Source organism: Watersipora subatra, chromosome 5 (genome assembly GCF_963576615.1).
Source record: "Watersipora subatra chromosome 5, tzWatSuba1.1, whole genome shotgun sequence".
Taxonomy (NCBI): Eukaryota; Metazoa; Bryozoa; class Gymnolaemata; order Cheilostomatida; family Watersiporidae; genus Watersipora; species Watersipora subatra.
Genome location: NC_088712.1, coordinates 59,049,033 through 59,069,081, shown reverse-complemented (window position 1 = coordinate 59,069,081; position 20,049 = coordinate 59,049,033). Strand labels below are relative to the sequence as shown.

Sequence of the window (20,049 nt, the reverse complement as noted above, 5' to 3'; positions counted from 1 at the left end):
GCACAATCCTAGCTTTGTTTATTCTATCTTGAGTAGCTTTTATCTTACTCACATTTTATTATTATATATACATTTATAATCACTGCTCACTTGTACATTAACATGGACTAGCACAACCCTAGCTTTTATCATACTCACATTTTATTATTATATATACATTTATAATCATTGCTCACTTGTATATCAACATGGCCTAGCACAATCCTAGTTTTGCTTATTGTATCTTTAGTAGTTTTTATCTTACTCACATTTTAATATTATATATACATTTATAATCACTGCTCACTTGTATATCAACATGAACTAGCACAATCCTAGCTTTGTTTATTGTATCTTCAGTAGCTTTTATCAATTATTCTAAAGTGCTGTAAAAGATCATCAGGAGTGTTAATAAAGTACTGAGTATAAGTATGTGTACAATTATTATAAAGTGCTGTAAGAGAACATCAGGAGTATTAATAAAGTACAGAGAATAAGTATATGTACAATTATTATAAAGTGCTGTAAGAGATCATCAAGGGTGTTAATAAAGTACAGAGAATAAGTATATGTACAATTATTATAAAGTGCTGTCAGAGATCATCAGGATTGTTAATAAAGTACAGAGAATAAGTATATGTACAATTATTATAAAGTGTAGTAAGAGATCATCAGGAGTGTTATTAAAGTACAGATAATAAGTATATGTACAATTATTATAAAGTTCTGTAAGAGTTCATCAAGAGTGTTAATAAAGTACAGAGAATAAGTATATGTACAATTATTATAAAGTGCTGTAAGAGATCATCAAGAGTGTTAATAAAGTACTGAGAATAAGTATATGTACAATTATTATAAAGTGCTGTAAGAGATCATCAGGTGTGTTAATAAAGTACAGAGAATAAGTATATGTACAATTATTATAGAGTGCTGTAAGAGATCATCAGGAGTGTTAATAAAGTACTGAGAATAAGTATATGTACAATTATTATAAAGTGCTGTAAGAGATCATCAAGAGTGTTAATAAAGTACAGAGAATAAGTATATGTACAATTATTATAGAGTGCTGTAAGAGATCATCAGGAGTGTTAATAAAGTACTGAGAATAAGTATATGTACAATTATTATAAAGTGCTGTAAGAGAACATCAAGAGTGTTAATAAAGTACTCAGAATAAGTATATGTACAATTATTATAAAGTGCTGTAAGAGATCATCAAGAGTGTTAATAAAGTACAGAGAATAAGTATATGTACAATTACTATAAAGTGCTGTAAGAGATCATCAAGAGTGTTAATAAAGTACTGAGAATAAGTATATGTACAATTATTATAAAGTGCTGTAAGAGATCATCAGGTGTGGTAAAAAAGTACAGAGAATAAGTATGTGTACAATTATTATAAAGTGTAGTAAAAGTCCATCAAGAGTGTTAATAAAATACAGAGAATAAGTATGTGTACAATTATTATAAAGTGTAGTAAGAGATCATCAAGAGTGTTAATAAAGTACAGAGAATAAGTATGTGTACAATTAATCTAAAGTGCTGTAAAAGATCATCAGGAGTGTTAATAAAGTACTGAGAATAAGTATGTGTACAATTATTATAAAGTGCTGTAAGAGATCATCAGGAGTATTAATAAAGTACAGATAATAAGTATATGTACAATTATTATAAAGTGCTGTAAAAGATCATCAAGAGTGTTAATAAAGTACAGAGAATAAGTATATGTACAATTATTATAAAGTGCTGTCAGAGATCATCAGGAGTGTTAATAAAGTACAGAGAATAAGTATATGTACAATTATTATAAAGTGTAGTAAGAGATCATCAGGAGTGTTATTAAAGTACAGATAATAAGTATATGTACAATTATTATAAAGTGCTGTAAAAGTTCATCAAGAGTGTTAATAAAGTACAGATATTAAGTATATGTACAATTATTATAAAGTGCTGTAAGAGATCATCAAGAGTGTTAATAAAGTACAGAGAATAAGTATATGTACAATTATTATAAAGTGCTGTAAGAGATCATTAGGGGTGTTAATAAAGTACAGAGAATAAGTATATGTACATTTATTATAAAGTGCTGTAAGAGATCACCAGGTGTGTTAACAAAGTACAGATAATAAGTATGTGTACAATTATTATAAAGTGTAGTAAGAGATCATCAAGAGTGTTAATAAAGTACAGAGAATAAGTATGTGTACAATTATTATAAAGTGCTGTAAGAGATCACCAGGTGTGTTAACAAAGTACAGATAATAAGTATGTGTACAATTATTATAAAGTGTAGTAAGAGATCATCAGGTGTGTTAATAAAGTACTGAGAATAAGTATATGTACAATTATTATAAAGTGCTGTAAGAGATCATCAGGTGTGTTAATAAAGTACAGAGAATAAGTATATGTATAATTATTATAAAGTGCTGTAAGAGATCATTAGGAGTGTTAATAAAGTACTGAGAATAAGTATTTGTACAATTATTATAAAGTGCTGTAAGAGATCATCAGGTGTGTTAATAAAGTACAGAGAATAAGTATATGTACAATTATTATAAAGTACTGATAAAGATTGTACATGAACATTTTCTTATGTATATATTCAATGTTTCATTTATACTATATTATCTTTATTGTGTCCTATCTACTTGAATATTTTCATATATTTCAAGTTAAACATAAACTATTTTATTTTTATTGAAACAAAATGATGATGGAAATAATGAATAATACATATAAATATATCTTTTAAAGTGAATAATTTTGTAATAAAACTGATCTTTCATTCAACATATTAATTTCTCCAACAAATTTCAATCTTAAATACAAAAAAACCGAAAATAAATTCCTTAAAATTCTTAACCATTCAAGAGCTTCAACATTACAAAATCATCAAATCTTCAAAAAATAACTTTGTACATAAACACTTTCTCATATATATTCAATGTTTCAAATATATAACAATCTTCGGAAAATCAACCCCTCGGTGTCCCAGATATTAACCCCCTCACTCATCCGCTAGGTAATCTCTCGCTCTCCTCGATAATCCGCGAGATCCACTCCGGAAAACCATCCAGCCCTCGATGTCCCAGATATTCACCCCCACTATTCCACCGATAATCGGCGACGATTCGCCCGACTAATCCGCGACGATTCCCCCGACTATACCCGCGATAATCCGCGTTCAATCGGATGACTCATCCCCCGCTAATCCGATGACTCATCCACAGATAATCCGCCGATTACGCCAGGAGCGGATCCGTAACCCCTCGAATTCAACCCCCTACTCTACACCACAATTTCCCCCCAAACCCCAACATCTCATTCAACTCCACACGATTCAATCTACACCCCTAGCCAATTTAATTCACAACCCCCTTTTTCTATCCCCCCGCTGGATCCGTCACTTTTATGTGTAGATCTGCTCTCTATATACTACTGGCAATAGTAGAACACACATAATAAGAGCATAGGCATCATGATTGACGTGTATGCAGGCAATGAATTTATGTAAAATTTCACTACCAAATTTTTTAGTAAAGCTAGACACCTTTGGCTAAAGAGTGCTAGATATAGGTCAAAACAAGCCAGTGACAAATCTCATGTTATGCATCCTTGTTTGGACACTTTATTTCTAAAGTGTTTAATGCATTGGAAGTTTAACATAAAAGTGTGCCAAGAATGCACAAAGAACATTGACAGCAATAACTAATAGAACATGATGTTTAATTAAAATGTAACATAAAAATAAACGTTTTATTTTGTTTTAGTAAACTTGCAGAAAAAATGTTTGCTGTGCACATAAAATATTGTTTTGCTCCAAATACTTTACAAACAAGTAATAATAACTTTATTGATGCAAATTGTACTGAAATTATATTTGCTACGAGCACCAATAGAAATCAAAATAAGTAATACAATTCTTACAGACCTTTTAAAAACAATGGCCTTTGCTGCTACAGAAAAGTGAGTAGACCCATAGGAAGAGAAGTATATGTTCTTATACTGCTAAAACTACCTTTGGTTCAGAAATCAGATTTGAAAAGAGCAATGAATTATTATAAGCATTGGCAAAATGTTTGGGATAGATAAGAAACAAAGCTGGGTATTGCACATGCTGGTAATTTAGCTAATGTAAATAGATTTCCTACACTACCTAATTGAAAGCATCAATGCAAAATCTAAATACATGTAAATACTTACTAGCCATAGTACAGAGTGACCATTTAATGTTTGTCAACATAACATCCGTACCGCTTTGAGCATCTTGAAATTATATTAAAGTTGCTTTCATTATGAGCTCCCTTTGACATTTTAAAGTATTAAAATGGGCAAATACAAGTTGCATTTTCAGAGAACTTTTAAATTCAAGTCATATGCCACAAAAAGTTCCTCTGCGTTGTTTGTAGTATATTTTAAAAGTGCTAACACTACATTTGTTGTAAATTTAAAGTTGACACAAATAATTGAGCAAATTATGTAGCTTATTAGTAAAACTTTTGTTAACATCAGCAAACAAACTGCATACATGCTGCCCGATACCGAAGGCCAAAAATAATAATATATATTGCTATTTATATTTTTACCAATAGTTTGGCAGTTTTGTTATTGTATAGCAATTTGTATAAAACCTACTGTATTTCAGGTTTGAGTAACTATGAGTTTTAGTAGTGTTCTGGCCCTTCCTATCGCGTGTTTTCAACATTTTGAGGTAATAATTAAAAGCCATGAGTTGAATTGCGCAACTTCAGCAGCATCTTATACATATATATCATTCGCCAAACTCATTGTCTTGAATCATCAAAGTTCACTAAATCATTCAAAAGGAAATACATACACTTGTATCTCTAATTCTGCTATAGCTTTACCCTTTTATTATACTGCCACCCATGTACAAACTAAGCTACCGGCCTACCGCCAGCCATTTCACCGAAAATTGCCAATTTAGCTTCATGATATGTACATGAAGCATGTATACAATTTTGTTTCAACTTCAAAGTTTATCTAGAAACTTTTTGTAATATATTTTATTTTGCTAAAATGTTAACATATAGTGCTATGCAAAAATCAATCTACCTTCACTTTGTGCATTGCTAAAGCTATGTGAAGCTACAATCGCTACGAAGCTAAAACGATGCTCTACAATGTCCCTTACACTTAAAAAACTATTATTTTCACTATCATCAGAGTCACTGCTGCTACTTTAATTATCTGTGTAATCACAAAAATCTGAATTTGAATTGGCTATAGTGTCATCAACATACATGTAAGTAATTATATGTTTTCTAACTTACACAAAAATGTCCATTTTTATTTTGGAAATTCTCAATAAAAAATTTGAAACTGCTTGGTTATCTTAGACTAATCTATTAGAGATATATTCGAACCACACTGACAATACCATCAAAGTTTTAAAATCATCCGTTATGTTTTTAACGGATAATAAAATTAGGTGACCACGCAATTGTTGGAAAATTCGCAAAAATGTGCATACGGCAGTTGCTGATAGATTTAGCATAAATTCGCATACGGTAGGGTAAGAGTAAAAACCAACAAAATATTTTTCAATCTCCTGCCTCTAAACATGATATCTCAAATCTGATAATTACTCTCAGTGTTGACTGAGTAACTAAAAGTGGTAATGAGTAACCATGGAAAACTTCATTTTATATAATTATGCAAGTGCTCAGCAATTGCAACCATGACTCATAAAGACTAAGAAGAGCAATACTAAATCTCTTTGCTATGCTACATTCCTTTGATTGGTTTGCGCTATTTATATTATGTAATCTGCCAAAAATAGATGAAAAGAACACAAAAGTGGCATAATGGTATATGTAAGCGTTCGAAATAATACAATGCCTGTAAAAATTGACAACTTTTCTTACTGAAGCTATGGCTATATCAAATTATCACACTAATTTTTGGCTCGCATGTACATGTATGTTGTGCTAGTTTACAGCAACTTATTGCAATATTGCATACCTTTAATTTGATGTCTGCAAATCAGTCTTTGGTGTGGGCCATCAATGCTTCTTATCCAGCAGTTATCTATAACTAATTGATTAATTTGATTATGAAGCGTCATTGATTATTTGCAACTATACAAAGAAAAACTAATTTTGGACATGCTGTTACATTCTTACGTCAGGTATACATTTGCTAGTTACAGTAAAACTTTGTACAGTGTATTTTGTGTTGGTGAATTTAAAGTTTTGCTTATCATAGTAACTTTGCCAAAACGTCAAACATTACTACATTTCAAAATACAACCTTACTGATATAATGTTTTATAGTTTGTAATCTATACTTATGTACATGTTAAAAAATATTATAAAATTCGGTAGATGAAACCTTGATTATTTTGACATATTTTTTATGCAAACCAACGTGTAATTAGCAACATACCTTTTCTAGAAAAGAACATCCAACTTTGTCTAATACTCTCTGCCATCTGATGAATATACTGGCATTAAAGCTTACCAAGTTTCTAAAAAAATGAATAGATAATTCAAATAGCATAAACAGCTATACAAACCAAAATGAATGCAAAATACACATTTTAGTTCACTGGTTAGGTTTTTTGGCAAACTTGAATGTCGGCCTCCTACTACTGAAGCTCTATAAAACAGCTAAGCTCCTAATTACTACACAATTACTACACAAGATTCAAACTAAATACTAAAAGTTTTAAAATTCAAAGGCCGCATATACACCACTTACTTGCTTATGCCTATGCATGTACTACTATTACTTACAAAATCATAACTGAAATACGCAAACTCTCACTATTCATAATAACAATAATACAATTACATAATGATCATGATATTCTAACAACAGTTTTGACTGTTGGTAGAACCACATTAATAACTTTACTTATCATTATAAAAAAACATCAAAAATTATTATATTAATAACTGAAAATAGATTAATGTTAGAGAATTAACTGATTCACTAAAATAAATATTAATTGTCAGCTGGCGTGTCTGTGTTGATGTTACAAAACCGAACATTCGTGTAACAATAATAAAGTCCAAAATTAGGATTTTACAAAAAGTTTTGATATTCTCCTTTATGGTATTATAATGCTGAACTTTCTTGACTTTTCTATGCAGAACAATATCAGCAGTTGGATGACATAAACAGGTGTAAAAAAATATATATCAAACGTGTTCTATGCTACATTCCTTAAAAATTATAATAATTGAAACATACTTTTTTCACGCTAGTCCTATTTCTTTATTAAATAAAATTTATACTGCTTTTCTACAACTGTATGTTTCAAGTAAATAAACTGTAAATTGACTAAAATAACATGAACAACTTACCAAATGTGACGTGCTCCCTTACATGTAGTTATTCCGCTGCTACCAAGCTCTAGTAGACTACATGGGTGAAGAACTAATAGTCCTAACAGCCACAGCAACATTATAACATCCACATCTCGCTAGCTGTTATATACTGTGGTTATACTTTTGCCACTTTATTTCAATAAATTTAAAAAATCAATTCTTCGACTAAAAAACCATCTCTCAGGTATTGCATTCGAATGAAAAGTTTCAAAAAAAGATTTATTTTGTGGCTGGATGCAACGGCAGCAAAAATATGAATTGTACTGATTATACACTTATTTAAACTTTTACTACAGCCATGCTTAAACATCAGTGGAAACCATAATGTGCAATTCTTGTGAATTTTCACAAAAAAGAGCAGATCAATGAGAAACCGTGCAAAAAAAAGGGAGTGCTTAAATGGCAGTCTTGAAAACCATAAAGAGGGTCAGCAAATAAATTGTAATGTATTGTAGTTTGTTAATATACAACTTTATTTCCCAAATCTAATAAAGCTATCATGAATATTAGCAAAACTGACTGTATCCGACATAGCTGCTAATTCCTGGTATTGGCTGATGATTAGTCATAAGCTTATTGCAATATGTTTTTAAATAGATTGTGCTATTAACTGAAACGATACCAAAACACTTAAAAGTAAGAATATTTTAAAATTGATATATGCCTCCTAGTTCCATATATAAGAGCCTCCTAGAGTTTGTAATTTATTGATAGAAAATTACACATTTTTGTTGGAGTTGTCTCCTCTTTTCTATATATATGAATATAGATATATAAGGCAATTATGGGAATCATGTTTAAAATACTTCTATAGGGTTGTTAAGCACTATAAACACTGCTAGAATTAGGAGGCTCCCTGGACGCCTCCTAATTTTTCAGAGCCTCCTAACATGGATTATATATTGATAGAAGCCTCCTAGTTGGGAAATATAGTTCTATATATATATATATATATATTTCACCAAATTCAAATGAATTTTTTTCACAATTACTTTTACATTTGTTGGTTCTATTTGAAATGCATTTATGCTCATTGGTCAAACAAATTGAATGTTAGCAATCACTATTGGAGCTTATCACATCTAAATGTGATTTCTTTGCTTGCATCTACAAGGTAGTCCTTACAGCAGCTAATAAATATAGGCCTACATAGTAACAGCTATGTATATATATCTTAAACTGGGGGTGCTTCCTTAGCAGTTTTTTATAGAGATACCCCGATTTTAAATCCTCGAGCTGATTCAGATCCGATATACCGATTTTTATTGAAAAATAATCCGATTCAGATATTTTGTGTTGCATAGACAATGGTTTATTATATTATAGAAAACATAAATATTAAAGTATTTATTTGTTTCTATTTATTTATATAGGAAAAAAGAGTTATATATTCACATAGGCCTACTGACGTACCGTGCATGTAGTAACAAAACAGGCTAAGTTTCTTGTAATTTGTAATTGATAATAGTCATTATTCTTAGTGGTATAGCTCTCTGTGATTATGAAGTCTTTCTTCTATTGCTGAACAAACTGCTGAGCCTGTACAAGTTTAGAGCAAATAAATGTTTCTTTCAATTACTGTTAGTGATTCAATTCTTTCAGTGAGAGGTCATTTTCCCTATCACTATTGATGTAGCCAGTCGTACTGAAAAGGGACTCATTTACCAGAGATGATGAAAGACAGGCTAATTATCAATAAGCCACTGGGGTTATTTTGTGTGCTACAAACGATACATTGCATTGTCGGGATCAAGAGAGAGATAGATAACTTTATGCATCATCTGCTCAAATTACTTTCGTAGGGCTAATAAATAGAAATATTACACTGCCTTCTTGTTTATCCTTTTTGTTACCTTGTTCTTGGTTGGCTGCAATAAATCCTATTGCTGTAATTAGAAAATACCTCACTTTGTGATCACGTCCTGACTAAAGCAAAAAGGTTCCTCAGCTGTGTTGATGTTGATCAGGCTATAGACATGAAATAAATAGTGTGGCAGGCCCACAATTCATTAAGTAAGAATAAAGAACTTGCAGCTGATGATCTTTATTAGTGTAGCGGGCTAAAATACTGTTTTCTGCTAAATAATTAATCTGTAAAAAGTATCTGAAGTTTCAGATTTTTAGATAAAGATCAGCCAATACCTATTCAGATACTTAACACCCATATCGGCACCGATACTGATTCCTATACCAAAATCGGTGCAACTCTATTTTTCAGGCTATAATCTTTGTTAATTAGCAAAAGCTTGCTATAATTTTTCTTTTTTCAATTACATTTCACACATAATTTACTGACCAGTAATTAATATAAAAGTAGTTGACATAATATTCCATGAGTAAATAACTCCAAATTAAACTGAATTATATTCTACAATTGTGTTTAAATTTGTTGGTTCTATTTGATATAATTTTATGCTCATTTGTTGCCTTGAATGTTAGCGATCTCTATTTTCACCTTCTTTTACATATAAATATGATTTCTTTGCTTGCATCTACAAGGTAGTCTTTACAAGCAGCTTATAAATATACATAGTATCAGCTATAATTTACACAAATGAACTGGGTGTCGGTAAGGATTAGAGGCTAAAAGCCTTAATTTATTCCTATCTGTGTATCTAAGGCTAATATTGCATTCTTTTCGTTACAAAGGGTTGGACAAACAATCCTTGTACAACGTACAGCGTAGCAAAGATCAGCAAACTAATTGTGAAAGGCCTTTTATATTTTAAGAATCAAGATTGCACAACTCCGCTTTTAAATTAAAGAGACAGGAATAAAAGGGCATGAACCTATCAGGTTTTTTACACTCAGGTATAATCGGTTAGTAACTTATAACATAGTTTTGGTATCCAGAAATCTGTTCAGTTATTTGAAGTTGTCAACCCTTGACATTTTTGAAACAGCCATAAGTGGAGTTCATTAATGAAAGTCATTAATGGAAATATGAACAGACAGTTTGTGAAATTATATTGCATTTATTTATTTAATTCATATATTCAGTTACACTGTAACAAAAACAACAACTTAACAATAAGGGATAACAGCTTCATTTTGTGGTTCCGTGTAGAGAGAGGCCTCCGCATTGTCCAAAGTCTAAAACAACAACAAATAGTTAGAGTTGGAAGCATTAGTTGCATTTTAACATTTTCAGAACAGTATGGTTATTACTTTTACAGTATTATTGGTGAAAGAACGGTAGTTATTTAATAAAGCTTTAAAAACTAAGTTGCCAAGTTACCAGGTGACTAACAGAAAATTAAATAAGATAACGCAAGATTATTTTACAGCAATTAATTCAATTTGATATAACAAACTAAGGATGTATGTAATCCTTTTTGTGGAGGTCAATATCAAAGGGATATAGAAAAAAATGTTAATAAATGTTGATGATCAAGTCACTTACCGACGACTCCAAAAAGGAGGATGTCTAGTATCGTCCAAAGACTAAAACAAAAAGCACAGGTAGTTAAATCATGTTGAAAGCAGTAACTGAATTTGCTTTTAGATAATAGATGAAAGAACCGGAGCTGGTATGCAGTTATTTTTATTGACATCGGTAATCATCAACAAAATGCTTTTCATTACATGCCAAAAAATAAAATGAAAGAATTTTGAAATTATTGAGTAGTAAAAAAATATACTAAAAGTTTGCTGCAATAAATTAATATGGACTAAGGATAAATTAGTCAATTAGCAATGGACTAATAATAAATTAAATAAGATCGTATAAAATTGTTGCTAATTAAATAATTCAATTTAATTTGAAAGTATAAGCAGGTACTTACTTTTTCTGGTCTGTCGAGAATCTCCATAGCAGGGTCTTCCTCCACAAGATGGTGGAGGGTTGGTGCAAGTTCTGGTTCGTTCTTGGAGGTAGTACTTGTACTGCTGTGATCCGTGGACATAAGACCATCTACTCCACCCAGACCAGTTTCCATTTACTACAATAAAAATAGAAAACATGTTCTTACAATTTAAATATAACTATTTATTTTTATCATAGAGAATTCAACAAGCAGTTCAAATTGAGAAAGCATATTTTAGTTTTTGTTAATTTTACTAGCAATATTATTACGGCTTCCACAGTTCCATTATAATGTTAAAAATCCAAAATGTCTAATTTCACATGTAATTTCGTTTGTTTGACTTCCACAATAACAACAGTATTATTTGCTATATATTTGCATTTATAAATATTTATATGTATATTGAGTTATAGGGCCAGATGATGCAATATTTTTTAGAAGAAAAAAGTTATTAATAACAGCTATTAGTTACAAAAAATGTAACAAAAAATGCATTTATAGACCTATTCATTCAGTACACAAAATCAAAGGCTAAAATATATAATATATAAACATTATAATGTAAGTTATCATATGACTGGATTTTGTTATGCTAAAATTAACTCTAAGTTTTTACACTCATTATAGTCTTTTGTGTTTATATTAATGGAAAATTTACATAATATTTATTGTTCATTAAAATCTATTCACTTTTGTGATAGTTTCCTTTAAAAGATTCGGCAAAAGCATGTACCTGGGCAGCAATGAGTGTTGCACGCTCTTCTCTGACTTTGTGGACTTTGCTGTGCAGTGCATCCATAGCCTCCTGGGTGGCCTGGTCTATCAAACAAGCAGTGTCTGGCTCTGCTCTGGGTGCCACCTCCGCAGGGTACATTACATCGTGACCACCTGGACCATGATGACCAGTATCCATAGCGGTGTTTGGGAGGATAAGGATAGCCAGCATTGATCACTCCTATAACATAAAAACTGCAATGTTAAACAAAGTTTATTTGATAGCAAGGTACTTAGATTTAGAATACAAAAGTTTATCAGGAACAATGTTAATCTATGCACAAATGGCTACTTGTGACAGCTGCTAATCTTTTATACCTTTACCCACAAAAGTTTAACTTTACCTTTTTATTCAAATGAACTATCATAAAGAAATTTTAAATTTTTTCACAAATTTATAGGTAATTCACATCAGCATATTTTTTGAGTTTCAGATAAAAGTGGTAGTCAATATTAAAGAGGTATAGAGTAAACATTTTAAAGAGTAAACTAAACACTTACCGACAACTCCAACAACGAGAAGGATGGCTAGCAGCTTGAAGTCTACAATAAAATGGAACAAAGAATTTGAAAAGAGCTGCTATCTTTTTAAATTTAATTAAATTTGTTTGTGTTTTAACCTGTGTTCATTTGGCTCTAGATAAATAAAATATGAATGCTTTTAAAAAATCCAACAGAAATTTTATGTAATGAACTTTTTAAAGGTTAACCTTGCTACAATTGGTTGAAAAGTATTGAGCACTAAATGGTTGCTTTTCTACTAGCAACTTATCACAGTGAACAAATTAATAGCAATTTGTATTTACAAGTCAAGTAGGATAGTCAATAACTATAGATTGAAGTTTTCAATGTGAAAATATTATTTTACTCACCCATGCTTGTATAGTGGTTGATCTGAGTGTAAAACTAAGAATGATTTTTACCTCTGCATACAGCTGTATTTATAGTGAGCTAGAAGGAGCACCTGCCTGTCCATGTCACTTCATCAATCTCAGTATAAGAAACAGGGAAGGGAAGTCAAAGAATAGCAGATAATTTAGCACAATACTTAGCAGTTATTTTAAATAATAGGGACGTATGACAATAGATTTAGTAAACTATTGCGGCACAAGCGCTTGGGCTACTTCCATAAGCGTGATTATTCTAATGAATCACTTATTGTGGTCTCTGGTAGCTAATCTATTACATCCATGAAAATGAAGTTCTAGACAAGCTCATTTGTTTGACTTCCTCGATAAAATGTCACCCTCTATGAACTATGCTCCTGTCTATAAATATGTATTTGAACGCGGTTTGAACCATTGCCGATTATCGCAATATCTAATCAAGGAAAACAATGTTGATTAAATATGTTCAACCCGTTACAGTAGAGACTCACACATCGAACAGATATTTAGAACATACAAAAGAGTATCCAATATAAAAGCATTCATACTTTCACTACACTTGTAATGATCCAAATTAACAAAGACATCGGAGTCTAATTTGCTCCAATGATACAATTGAAATACTGGTTGGCAATTAATTCAACATGAACCAGGTTAAACAGCACTAATGTAGAGAGGGAGTATTAAGTTTAAATACTTAAACTAGATAAGCAGAAAAGAGAGGCTACTGCTGGGTCAGATGAGTTGTGGTTTGCAGCTATGGCTGAGTTTGACGATAAAATCTTTAAAAGAATAACACTATATCCAATAAATTAAGTTGAACCTTTCGGTAAAGGCTTTATTTTAATTTGTTTTGTGTTGAAATTACATAAAACTTAAATTGGTTTATTATCATTCCATGTCTTCATGGCTATTACTCATTTATTACATCACAAAATCTTTGAACATATTCCTATGCATGTTAATTTATGTAACTACCTTAATTTTGAAGAAAGTTGATGCAGTTTTTACGCAGCGGTGTTGAAGGCTCAAATCGCCATAGTAAATGCAGTGGTGCCCTGGGGAATTTCCAGTCGTAAGCCCGCGGTCGCTAAAGGGTTAAACATGAACCAGGTTAAACAGCAGTAATGTAGAGAGGGAGTATTAAGTTTAAATACATCAACTAGTTAAGCATAAGAGAGTGTGTGTGTGATGTATTGTAAGTAATATAAAGTGTGATGTACTGTAAGTAATATAAAGTGTGATGTACTGTAAGTAATATAAAGTGTGATGTACTGTAAGTAAAGTAATATAAAGTGTGATGTACTGTGATGAGGATTAAGTAGTAGGTAGTGCATCGCTGACATGAAGAAGGCCAAAATATTTGCACTGTCACGGTCTCATCATCAGCTTTAGCTTAGTATGCAACTCATGACTAGCAAAATTCATGAACACTCAATGATAGCACCTGTATAATTACCTTTATTCAACGATGACAGCACTTGTACAATGACAGCATTTTTACAGTGACATCATGTGTACAATAAAATCACTTGTACAAAGATAGCACTTATACAATTACTGTACTTGTACAATGAAAGCACTTGTACAATGGCAGTACTTGTACAATGAATTTTCTTATGCAATGACAATAATTGTACAATGACAGTACTTGTACAGAGACAGCACTTTCACAATGACAGTACTTGTACAATGACAGTACTTGTACAATGACAGCACTTGTATAGTGACAGTACTTGTACAATGACGTACTTGTATAGTGACAGTACTTATACAGTGACAGTATTTGTACAATGAAAGAGAGATAATTAATAGCATATATATATATATTTAACATATATATATATATAGCATACAAATATTTGTATGTAGATGATTACATAAAATTCCATGAATAATATGTTTTCTAAAAACATTAATTAGTTTGATTAGTTGGCAGGTGAAGAGTGGAACTTTGTAAGGGAAGCTTTTTGTAGTTAGAATTCCAGCTCTGAGCTGTACAGTTCTACTATTTGAATTCTTTGAAATTGAAGCGTTTTGCAATATACACTATATTCAACACCTTTTGAAGTAACGCATTAAGTGCAACTGCTGCTGTGCTCTTACTGAAATTGATAAGTACATGTATGTACCTTGCACACTTGTGAGACGGACAGTTCAAGGAAAAGCGATATTATATTAGCATTGCTATATCATTGTTATATTGAATATATTGGATTCAAATGAATATTGTCTATGTTGTTATTATGTTGTTATATCTGTTGACTGTTCAGCAACACTTAGGGTTTTACATAGACATCTATTCCTTCTGGAGGAGTTATATGATATATAATGCTTCCAGAAGTACAAATCAGGAACTGATTAAAGATACGAAGCCTATCAGAATTTGAGCTATATGGTTGAGCTATTTGAGCTTAGGTGAGACCCGTGCTTTGATTTGAGCATTAAGGGTGTTATCTTGTCTTGAACTGTAAGATTAATAGTAGTATCTTGTAGGAAATTTTGTCCTCTTTAAAATGGTATACTGTATAAGACCAAAACAGATTTTAGAGCAACTGTAAATGAGAGTTATTTTTGTTGGTTTATTTTGTGGTCTTTCCGTTATAGCTTATACAAGAATAGATACTGTGACCTGCTTGTTTGGAAACTAGTGAGCTCTCATATACGCTTCCATTGGTCGGGCAACTCTGCGTCATACGACTCTATTTTTGCCTGAATTGTCTATCTTAATGTCAAACATTTGGAATCATGGCCTCATAATTCTGCTTCTGCTTGGCTGTTATGTCTCAAGTGGAGTACATTTTGCCAACCAAAATAAACGCTTTCGTCTCCCCATATGTACATATTGTTAGTCAATTGGCATATAGTTATCAGGGGTACTATTACTAAAAAGTTCTTTCACATTGAGGGACCTTTTAACTTCAAACAGTCTTTAAGCCATGACTATTGTGTTTGAACGATCTGTTTTTTGAAGTTGTCCATCCTGGTTAGTTTTCTCTATGCAGCCTCTTGTCTTAAACATTGCAGCTGTCTATTACGTTCTGTGGCAATAAATAAGCAGTTTTTGTAATTATTTTGCATTTATTCAATTAAATATTATATTCGATCATACTGTTAAAAACAATAAACGACAACTTAACAATGTAGGTATAATAGTTTCAGTTTGTGGTTCCATGCAGAGATAGGCCTTAGTATTGTCCATAGACTAAAACAGAACAACAACACAAGGTAAGAATCAACTAATAGCACTATATCATTGAGTAATAGATTTTTTGAACTTAATATCAATAGAAAACATAAAAACATATGTATGTATAGATTTTCTAAACTGGACAAATTTTTTAAAGTGAAATCATTAAGTGAAAATGACTACTTTGCTAATCAAAGTCGAATGCGAGAGCATAAGCTTATTCTTTGTTAACAGTTTCATTTAATGTGGCAAGGATAAGCAGGTACTTACTTTTTCTGGTCTGTCGAGAATCTCCATAGCAGTATCTTCCACCACAGGATGGTGGAGGGTTGGTGCAAGTTCTGGTTCGTTCTTGGAGGTAGTACTTATGCTGCTGTGATCCGTGGACATATGACCAGCTACTCCACCCAGACCAGTTGCCATCGACTAGAAATCAAGCAAAGCACATCAGTTACCTCTATACAACTAGCTACGTTTTTGACAGAAGCATTTACTACTCCCAATTCAAACAAAAGTTTATACTTGTGTTTGTAAAATCTGTATTACTATTATTATTGCTATTATTATTATTCTTATTATTATTGTTATTATTATAATTGTTGTTCAGGAATATAGTTTCCATAGTTGTTTGACTGGTTTCATAGTGAGCCTGAGTCCTATTTCAGGGTTTTCACATGATTGGGTGCTATTGGAGTGCTTGTCTGAGAATTCAAGTCATTCCTAGAAGTTCTGGAATCGTTATTATTATTATTACGTTTTTTTCACAACCTAAGCTATTGTTACTTCCTGCTGTTGACCTAGTTTCACTAGGCTGGAATGGGCTGAGGGTGTTAGCCGATCCAACTTCTTCTATATTTTTTGGCTTTTCCCACTTAGAGATTGCCACAGCATATGGTATATCCTGGTACAGAATATATTGTGACCATGTGCTCGTGAGATTTAGTACAGGAGCAATTGTGGCTGGATGTCCTACCTAACACCACCAATAGTCTTTCTATGATTCGAACCACTGACCTGCTGATTTTATGCCTGCGCATTAACCACAGAACCACAGCTGCTCTCTAACCTGTTAGGAAGCAGCTGTGGTTCAACTGTGCAACTTTGGTAGTTATTTTAAGTTATCTTGCTGATAAATATTATTATTTATTATTGTAAAATACTATAATATCCTTTGAATGAAAGTGACTATTTGCATGCATATCATCTAAGGTATAACATGATACTTTACCTATGATTACTAGTATAGATATCATCTAAGATATAACATGATACTCTTCCTATTATTACTAGTATGTATACCATTTAAGTTATAACGTGATACTCTACCTATGATTACTAGTATAGATATCATCTAAGATATAACATGATACTCTTCTTATTATTACTAGTATGTATACCATCTAAGTTATAACATGATACTCTACCTATGATTACTAGTATGGATATAATCTAAGTTATAACATGATACTCTACCTATGATTACTTGTATGTATATCATCTAAGTTATAACCTGATACTCTACCTATGATTACTAGTATAGATATCATCTAAGATATAACATGATATTCTTCCTATTATTACTAGTATGTATACCATCTAAGTTATAACATGATACTCTACCTATGATTACTAGTATAGATATAATCTAAGTTATAACATGATACTCTACCTATGATTACTTGTATGTATATCATCTAAGTTATAACCTGATACTCTACCTATGATTACTAGTATAGATATCATCTAAGATATAACATGATACTCTACCTATGATTACTAGTATGTATATCATCTAAGCTATAACATGATACTCTACCTATGATTACTAGTATGGGTATCATCTAAGTTATAACATGATACTTTACCTATGATTATTAGCATGTATATCATCAAAGGTATAACATAATACTCTACCTATGATTACTAGTATGTATATCATCTAAGCTCTTATATCATCCATCCTAACCAGGCTCTCTGTTGTACCAATGGGTATTCTGTCACATTAATATTATTACTATTGTTATGATTATTATTATTTCCTTCTTACCGATTCAAACAGCAGCCTATATTTGTACAAACTGTATTATTATTGCTGCTAGTGAGATAGCAAAAGCTAATAATGCCTAATTACATATGTAATGGTACACAGGCTAAAATGATCAGCTACTAGCATGATAAAATTATACAATTGTATATTTTATATCTAACTTTCTAGGTTCCAGCATCTAATGAGCTTCTATCCACTAAATAAAAATCATTCATATTATTTATTTTGGCGCCATTTTACTTGTCTGATCAGAAGTACACATTTTAAACAATATCTTATCAGTTTTGTTATATTTTTGCTCAAATAGAAACTAAATAAAGGTGCTCACCTCGGCAGCATTGAGGGTTGCACTCTCTCCTCTGAATATGTGGGCTTTGCTGTGCAGTACACCTGTAGCTTCCAGGAGAACCTTGTCCATCAAATCTGCAGTGCCTGGATCTGCTCTGGGTGCCACCTCCACATGTTACGCTACACTGTGCCCACCATGACCATGGTGACCAGTATCCATAGTGGTGTTGGGGTGGGTAACTAGCACTGATCATTCCTTAAATGTAAATGTTACATGGCTAAATCAGGTCTGCTTCACAACTCAACATTATAAAATTATAAAGTTATAAACTGTAAGAACACATGCACATTGAAAATATATCGTTCTAAGAATAAATTACTCTTCTTTGGCAATATTTAATATTTGATTAGTTTTCAGCACCTGCTTATCATTTTATTATAGAACTTGAAGTGTTAATGAATGACGGAATATCCTAATATATAATATTATTATTTTGTATTATAAGAATATTTATTGCTTTCAATCTACATATTTAATCAATATTACATTAATGAGTTGCAAATACAATTATAATATTACTAAATAATATTAATAACTTAATAGTTTATACTTGTATTATTATATAAATATAATAGAGTTGTATTATATTATCATATACATGATATATATTATACGTCATATATTTTTATATTATTATCAAATTAGTGAGGTTAATAATAATTATAGTTATGTTACTATAATATTAATTACCATAATATAACTAGAATATTAATAAATTAATTGTATTAATCATATTAATTAATATTACATATTGATTAAGAGTTCAAAAATACAAATATTCTCAAAAAAACACCATGTTTTTGCAGTCTGATCTATACCAACATATAGAGTAAACATATTAGCGCATCTCAATGCCCAAGTAAATTATACACTTACCGACAACTCCAACAAGGAGAAGGATGGTTAGAAGTTTGCATTCTAAAATAAAGCAAAAGAATGTAAACATACCGCAAAGCATTTTTCATTTCTGTATTTTTGTTTAAAACTATTCCATACGTATTACAGTGCAAAAGAGCAAAAACAAATAAAATCTCTCTTCCAATAGTATTTGTTGGAACTTGAATCAATATTTGCTGACTTCCACATAAAAAAATAAAATAATATTTAGGAAAAAGCTAGAATTATAAAATATTTTAAAGTGAGTATTTTGTGCTTGTTTGTTTATTTACAATTTAGCAATTTTGCTAAATTATTTTAAGGCACACTAAAAAATGGGTAATGATTTCTATATGCATGTCTAAAACTGGTAGAACTCTATAATAATAAAAACTTACCCATGCTTGTGTAGTAGATGATCTAGGTGTGTAACCAAGTATGATCTTACATCTGCATACAGCTGTATTTATAGCAAAACCAGAAAGAACCCCTGTCTGTCCGTGTCACTTCATTAATCTAAATATGGAAAACAAAGAATTCAAATAATAGAACCGATATTAGTATTTAATGACAATAACGGAGGAGGTGGGGCTGCTGAACCAACGAGATACAAGCACAGCGGCTATTTTCATTAGGGAAATTATTCTAATTTATTCTTCCCCTGGTTTCTGGCAGCTAATTCATTAATCTACTAAATTCAATTTTTGTCAAAACCATTTTTTTACTTCCACAATAACACGAGCACTCTTTGCTATATAGTTCACATTTATAAGTACTTGTATGTAT

The 20,049-nt window shown here is 31.2% G+C and overlaps 2 protein-coding genes across 2 annotated transcripts; both read right to left on the bottom strand.

The window, feature by feature from the left end:
* Nucleotides 1-10,278: 10,278 nt before the first annotated feature.
* LOC137396398 (ectin-like) lies at nucleotides 10,279-12,876 on the bottom strand. Its single transcript, XM_068082657.1, has 6 exons — nucleotides 12,787-12,876; nucleotides 12,416-12,457; nucleotides 11,874-12,095; nucleotides 11,120-11,275; nucleotides 10,738-10,778; nucleotides 10,279-10,427 (listed from the first exon to the last, which is right to left on the bottom strand). Exons 1-5 carry the CDS (start codon nucleotides 12,788-12,790, stop codon nucleotides 10,762-10,764), a joined length of 441 nt encoding a protein of 146 aa, XP_067938758.1. The 5' UTR covers nucleotides 12,791-12,876; the 3' UTR covers nucleotides 10,279-10,427; nucleotides 10,738-10,761.
* A 2,986-nt stretch (nucleotides 12,877-15,862) lies between these two features.
* LOC137396826 (ectin-like) lies at nucleotides 15,863-19,694 on the bottom strand. Its single transcript, XM_068083136.1, has 5 exons — nucleotides 19,662-19,694; nucleotides 19,264-19,305; nucleotides 18,367-18,582; nucleotides 16,262-16,417; nucleotides 15,863-16,006 (listed from the first exon to the last, which is right to left on the bottom strand). Exons 1-5 carry the CDS (start codon nucleotides 19,663-19,665, stop codon nucleotides 15,990-15,992), a joined length of 435 nt encoding a protein of 144 aa, XP_067939237.1. The 5' UTR covers nucleotides 19,666-19,694; the 3' UTR covers nucleotides 15,863-15,989.
* Between the last annotated feature and the right edge of the window lie 355 nt (nucleotides 19,695-20,049).